Genomic DNA, 7,576 nt, shown 5'->3' with positions numbered 1-7,576 from the left:
GTGGGACTTTCTAGACAGAGCAATAACATCTCCATGAAGACAAGCAGGTGGTGAAAGGTTTCAGATCTCCCTGGAAGTGATCCATATGACAGCTTTTTAGAAGCTTGCAGTTGCACTGGGCTTATGGCAAGGAAAGAACAATTGCAAGGAAGAACTCTGATTGTTGTACATGTTGAGTAGGGGGACCTCTGAAGTTCTCACTTCCTCAGAAGGTGATATAACCTATTGTTTATATTTGAGTCATGCAGAGGCGAGAAAGGACACTGCTGAAGAAGGTTCAACTACAGGTGAGTAAATCGACTGAGTAAGTTTACAGTATCGGCCAATGATCATAGGTTTACTATAGTTAGCAGCAGTTGTGTGTGTATATAACTTTATCTTCATCGTGTGTGGTGCTTATATAGTTCTGTGCTAATATTGTAGATAGTAAAGATATTTATCATTCATAAATGCAGTTGTGCTGATGGCTCCTTCCAGTGCAATGCTTAAATAAAAACAGAACCGGTTTTTATATATAGATATTTACGTATCCAAGTATAAAGATCACTTTATGAAAACTAAGTAGTAACATTTCGACATTAAAATTGTAACTTCATGAAAATAAAGTCACGGTCAAGATGTAATTTACACACTTGATGTTTGGATTTAGGGACTGATGATGTATCAGAGTCAATGCAGACTGCATAAGAATGAGGCTTGGATGAGTTTAAAGCCAACATAAAAAAAAAAAAGTCTGTACAACAGATGGCAAAGTTTATAATGCTGCCCTTTAAAACTGCCCACATGTGTGCAGGTTATTAGACAGATCACTACTGCAGGTTACATGACACTTCCTGCTGTTTTGCATCAATCACAAACTGTTGAATCAAGTAAGCTACATTTCCCCATGGAGTAACCAAAAGTCTGCAGGCTCACTGGGCAGGACACCAGCCGCACTCGAGCCACAGAAAAGTAGAGGATTCTCAGTATCTCAGTGTCTTTTCTAAGCGTGGGCACTTTGCACACAGTCATTTATAGATGTGCTTATTGTATTACAGCATAGCCCCTTGCACTGGGCAATCCATAAATAATTCCAGAAACAGAGTGATGGATGTGGTAGAGATGTGTAAAACAGTACAGGTGACACTCACAACCAGCTAACAGAACACAAACACGGGGGTTCATATTTTGCTGTATCTTGCGTGTCCAGGTGGGGCTGTGTGTGATCACTGGGGGCTGGAGTGGGACTTTACAAGTACAAATACGATGATGGCATCTGAACCAATCTGACCACTGTGGCCATTACACAACAGACCAGCTGATCTCCTCTTTTCCCCTGGTCACACTCACTCCCGGTGCTCCACTCCCATGTCTCTCACCTGAGTTTCCACTGCTGCTCCTGCTCACAGTTCACATTCTCGTGTCAAGGGTGTGCACTGCATTTGGTTCCAAACACGTTGATGTGTGGGCGGATTTATAGACAAATAAATGTTTCTGATTTTACTGCTTTGCACACAGACATGTAACAGAGCAGGATGTGTCAGTGTGTGTAACAGAGCAGGATGTGTCAGTGTGTGTAACAGAGCAGGATGTGTCAGTGTGTGTAACAGAGCAGGATGTGTCAGTGTGTGTAACAGAGCAGGATGTGTCAGTGTGTGTAACAGAGCAGGATGTGTCAGTGTGTGTAACAGTGTGTCAGTGTGTGTAACAGAGCAGGATGTGTCAGTGTGTGTAACAGAGCAGGATGTGTCAGTGTGTGTAACAGTAGTGTTCATGTGCACTACGTCTCTTGAGCCGCTGTACAAAGCTCTGCTGATCGCTGGTGCTTAACAGAGCAGCACAAATGAGACGTGTGTCTTCTCACTCCACTGCCACAGCACTGGACTGTCAGTCAAAGCACAGGCCTGATTCCTGTCACTGTCTATAAGACCCAGCCTACTCCCCGGCTCATGGAAACCTCCCTACCGATGACTAAATTTATAAACTAACCAAAGTGGCACAATGGGAATAATTAGGTCACTAAATGAAAGAGCACGAGGATGTGAGGAAATGCAACACTGCAGCATTAGAACCACAGACAGACTAAGAAAAGACATTAGGACAGCGCAGTATTGCCAAATAAAAGAAGCCTTGAGCATGTTACATGTTGTGTTTTTCAGTGGATTAGTCCCATATTTATTTTTACAATTCTGGCAATTCATTAAACACTCCACACCACTCCCTCAGTCTGCTTCACTGCAGCTGATACTTAGACATGACACACCTCTTGTTAAAAGCTTCATGCCTCATGCTTGTGCTAGAGCTGAGACCAGGACCAGGGGCCCAGGGTCACACAGCACCAGAGCAGCTCCAACAACACACACACAAATCCACATACGCCTGACACCGGAGCACATCATGACAGCCAGTTCATTTTACACACATTTCAACTGTGGGACACCTCAGATTTACTCAAAACCAACAGAAACATTTCTTCATTTGCTTTTGAGAGGACTGAGGTAGTGCCCCCTCCATCTGCACTGTCCTGTTCTGTCTGTCTGCGGCTGGAGAACAGAAACTGGTTTAAGTCAATCATTTCTGTGAAACTGACTTTTCTAACAGGACATAGGGCCACTCCACGGGGGAAAACTTGTCTTACTCATAACTTTTTTGTGTTTTTTGTATTCAAATGATAAAAACATTATGCTTCCATATGTAGGAACAAATACAGTGTCCAGTGGAAACTTTCTGCATCTTATAATAATTCATTAGCAAAACACTTTTCTTGTTATAATGTAATGAAACATTGACAGTTTATAACACAACTCACAGCAAAGGGACGCCATTCAGCTACAGAATACTAACTTCTCCTTTTCTGTTCTAGGCGTGCAGTTGAAACCAACTTCCTCAAAAATGGACTCTACAATCATGAGATCATTTGTGATACTCTTTCAGATTTACTCACTCTTTTTGAGTAACTTTGGCCTCGGTGTCAGAGGGTTTTCACTCAGGAGTTGTTACCTTTTTGAAGATTCAGCCATTTGCTCCCAGAACCAACTGACACAGGTCCCCACAGACATCCCTCCCACTGTGACGAGCATCGATCTGAGGAACAACAACATTTCAAAGATACAACTTTTAAATTTTAGACATTTTCCAAATGTGACAAAGCTTGATCTGAATCAAAACTCCATTTCAAACATTGGTAAACACACATTTTCTCAGTTAATTTCCCTTAAATTGTTGATATTGAGCAACAATACCCTTGTCAAACTTGAGGATCAAGTGTTTGATGGTTTGTCCAAACTCATAGAGTTAAGGGTTAGCTTTAATCAAATTGATTCAGTGGCACCAAATGCCTTCAGATCCCTGAAGAGCCTTTCACTTCTTGACCTGTCCAGTAATAGACTCTGCTCCATTGCACAGCTCCGTTCATCCATACAGCACATGCCACAGTTAAGCAACCTGATCATTAAAAACAACAGAATTACAACTTTAAGGTCCCAAGATTTATCAAATTCCTCAACAATTTACTCTCTTGATGTGTCAGAAAATCCACTTACAAAGTTTGAGGTAACTACAGGTGCCTTTTCAAAACTGAAAAGGTTGATCATTGGAGATCCCACAGTTAAGGCCAACCTGTCGTGGTCTGTGCAGAAGCACAGTCTGCTGGCTCATGTGACGTCTGTGGACGTTAGCGGGGTGGAACTGGCATCTATGGATGAATGGAGAAAACTATTTGCAACTTTTCAGTCCTTAAATTATTTACAATTAAACTCAATGCAAAGCAGACTTAGTGACTTGATAAACATGTCCTGCTCCATGCGAAAATTATCAAACCTACAAATACAGAAAAGCACAGACTTTTCTATCAAGTCAAGTTTATTCCAAATGTGCAAAAAGGTAAATAAAATGGATCTGCAGGAAAACAAGATTAAACAAATTGAAAATGGTTCCTTTGCTCATTTTGATTATCTAAAGGAACTCAGTCTCAGCAAGAACAGCCTCCCAAGTGTCCCATTTGCAATTAGAAATATACACAAACTTCGAAAACTCAAACTCGCCTTTAACCAAATCACAGAACTTGGATGTCAGGACTTTTCAGGACTGACAAACCTCAAAGAACTGGATCTTCAAGGAAACCATATTTCAGCACTGAGCAATTGCTCCTTTGTTGGATTATTGCAGTTGGAAATTTTGAAACTACAAGAAAATGCATTATTGGAGTTGGGCACTGCTTTCCAAAACAGTTTATCAAATCTTAAAGTCCTGTACTTCAATCTGAACAAACTCACTGTTGTTCCTAAATGTGCATTCACTGGTTTACGTTCACTTACAAAACTGTCATTAGCCCAAAATCAGATTCAAACTCTAGAGGAGGACTGCTTCTTTGGTCTGACAAGTCTCATGGATTTACAACTGCATGAAAATAAACTAAAAAAAGATGCACTTGACAGTGCTCCCTTTAAGTATTTGGTAAATCTAAAACAACTTAATCTACAAAAAAATCATATCAAATATGGAGACGTTGATCCCTTAGAGGAGCCTCCATTTATGAACTTATCACATTTAGAGAATTTAATGTTTTCAGTCCAGCACTCTACTGGACGGGCCCTTTTCCCTTTGAATTTCCTTCAGGGTCTAACAAATCTCTTACATTTCTCATGCAATAACATTCAACTTCAGAAATTTCCTGATGAATTTTTCACCCACACACCTCATCTCATCTCCTTGGACTTTGGTGCTAATGATCTCTTTGATTTGTCTCCAAATCTGTTTGCTCCAATCTCAAATCTCACTCAACTCAGAGTTACAAGCACTAACCTTCGCTCCTTAGACTTTCTGATCCACGCCAACCTGACAAATCTGAAGATTCTCTTGGCAAAAAAGAACACATTTTCTGTGATCAATGAAGACACCATCAAGTCCTTACCTAGGCTGACCGGGTTAGATCTGGAAAAAAATAGCTTTACATGTGACTGTGACAACTCCTGGTTTGTGCAGTGGATTGTAAACAACAATCAAACTCAAGTGGTAGGTGCCCATAACTTCACATGCAGCTACCCGCCACAAAGTAAAGACTCAAAACTGTTGGATCTCAATGTACAGTCCTGTCTTGTGGACATTGGCTTTATCTGTTTCATATCCAGCTCATGTCTCACTGTTGTGACCCTTGTGGCCTCATTCATCTACCATTTCAGCCGATTTCAGCTGACCTACGCCTACTACATCTTCTTGGCCTGGCTGTTTGATTCTAAAAACCGTAAGAAGCGAGCGGCGTGTCGATATGACGCCTTCGTCTCGTACAACGCTAAAGACGAGGCCTGGGTCTATAGAGAACTAGTGCCACATCTGGAGCAGGAGCAAGGCTGGAGACTCTGCCTGCACCACAGAGACTTCCTCCCAGGTACATTCCCCTGTGTGATACATGAAACTGTCCATCATCACATACAGTGGCAGTCAAAAGTTTGGACACACCTTCTCATTCAATGTTTTTCTTTATGTTTAGACTTTTCCACATTAGATCCATACTGACCACATCAAACATATGGAATTAGAAGTATAGAAATATTCAGATTCCTCAAAGTAAACCGTCTTTGCCGTGTATGACTGCTGCAAACCTTTGATGATGAAGTCTAGGAATGCCAAGAGTTTGCAAAGCACTAATCAAAGCAAAGAGTGGCTATTTCACTCTTTTATGTTTACTAAATTCCATGTGTGTTCATTCATAGTTTTGATGGCTTCAGTGAGAATCTACAATGTATTTAGCCATGAACTAATTGATTTCACATCGAGGAATAAGATTAGCATTAAGTTAAACTAAACCAACTGGATTTACTTTGAGGTCGATGTTTGGCTACCAACCAGATCGCTTCATCAGAGCTTGTGTTGGTGACTGTGACTCCCACTAGATTTAGTGAAAATTAAGACAAAAGTGTATCCAAACTAGACTAAACTATTATAGTGTACATAGTCACTTAATAAAGATTGAACAACTACTTCATGTTCACAGGGAAACCCATTGTGGAGAACATTGCTGACGCCATTTATGGAAGCAGGAAAACCATCTGTGTGATCAGCCGCAGATATCTGCAGAGCGAGTGGTGCTCCAAAGAGATGCAGCTGGCCAGGTACTGCTGTTTAAACTGTGTAAAAGATATACATTCAGAACAGATTCTTATTTGGTCTTTGCTGTAGTTTCCGTTTGTTCGATGAGCGCGAGGACGTCCTGATCCTCCTGTTCCTGGAGGACATCCCTGTGTCTCACGTGTCTCCGTATTACCGCATGAAGAGGCTGCTGAGGGGACGCTCATACCTGAGCTGGCCCCGCGCCGCAGACAACCCACAACTGTTCTGGGAGAAACTACGGCAAGCCCTGAGGTCCACAACCACAGCAGAGGAGGACAGACTACGGCTCACTGTCAATCAGATGCACCGAGACAGTGTTCACCTTATTGACTAAATAAATGTTGTCTCACAATGGAGAAAGGTTTTTCATAGATGCTGGTTTGAAAACCTTTCATTCAAATGATAGAATATTTTGTTTTGAATTGTTGATTGCTGTGACTAGCTTGCTAATTTTTAACCTCTCCAAAACATAGGACCTACTATTGTGGGGTGTTTTGCAATGATGGCAGCAGAAAAAGACCACTTTAAGTTTCTGTAGATTTACACTGAAAAATATATAGAAAATATGACTCTGCTCTTGTTGTATTTGTATGTTTATGCTCATTGAATTTAGTTAAAATCCCAACCCCATTACTCCCAGAATTTTATCTGGCAATTTTCAAACCAATATGCTGTAGTAATTATACTTTGTTTTGTACTATCCATCCATCCATTTTCGTCCCCTTATCCGGGGCCGGGTCGCGGGGGCAGCAGCCTAAGCAGGGACTCCCAGACTTCCTTCACCCCAGACACGTCCTCCAGCTCCTCCGGGGGGACCCCGAGGCGTTCCCAGGCCAGCTGAGAGACATAGTCCCTCCAGCGTGTCCTGGGTCTTCCCCGGGGCCTCCTCCCGGAACAGATGCCCGAGCCACCTCAACTGGCTCCTTTCGACGTGGAGGAGCAGCGGCTCTACTCCGAGCTCCTCCCATGTGACTGAGCTCCTCACCCTATCTCTAAGGGAGCGCCCAGCCACCCTGCGGAGGAAACCCATTTCAAGCGCTTGTATCCGCGATCTTGTCCTTTCAGTCACTACCCAGAGCTCATGACCATAGGTGAGAGTAGGAACGAAGACTGACCGGTAAATCGAGAGCTTCGCCTTTCGGCTCAGCTCCTCTTCACCACAACGGTCCGATACAGCGACCGCATCACTGTCGAAGCTGCACCGATCCGCCTGTCAATCTCACGTTCCGTCCTTCCCTCACTCGTGAACAAGATCCCGAGATACTTGAACTCCTCCACTTGAGGCAAAACTTGTTTAGTACTAGGGTGACCAAATGTCCGTTTTTCCCCGGACATGACCGTTTTTTATATCCTGTCCTGGGTATCTGGGTTTTTTTTTCATAAAGTCATGGAAATGTCCAGGTTTTCATTATGTGGCAGAGAGGTAGATGGGAGGGTAAGAAAACCAACGTAATCCTAATTAACATAAAGCCAACAACGCCACTGGGCA

General features: G+C 42.5%; 1 protein-coding gene across 1 annotated transcript; it reads left to right on the top strand.

Moving 5' to 3' along the window:
• The first annotated feature begins 202 nt into the window (after positions 1-202).
• LOC110156364 (toll-like receptor 13) lies at positions 203-6,661 on the top strand. The gene is made up of 4 exons (XM_055147804.1): positions 203-287; positions 2,843-5,365; positions 5,972-6,089; positions 6,157-6,661. The coding sequence occupies exons 2-4, from the start codon at positions 2,872-2,874 to the stop codon at positions 6,419-6,421; spliced, it is 2,877 nt and encodes a 958-aa protein (XP_055003779.1). The 5' UTR covers positions 203-287; positions 2,843-2,871; the 3' UTR covers positions 6,422-6,661.
• The last annotated feature ends 915 nt before the right edge of the window (positions 6,662-7,576 follow it).

Source organism: Boleophthalmus pectinirostris, unplaced genomic scaffold (genome assembly GCF_026225935.1).
Source record: "Boleophthalmus pectinirostris isolate CB_2022bp ecotype Guang Dong unplaced genomic scaffold, ASM2622593v1 HiC_scaffold_9, whole genome shotgun sequence".
In the NCBI taxonomy this organism is placed as follows: domain Eukaryota; kingdom Metazoa; phylum Chordata; class Actinopteri; order Gobiiformes; family Gobiidae; genus Boleophthalmus; species Boleophthalmus pectinirostris.
This window is presented reverse-complemented; position numbering and strand designations above follow the sequence as displayed.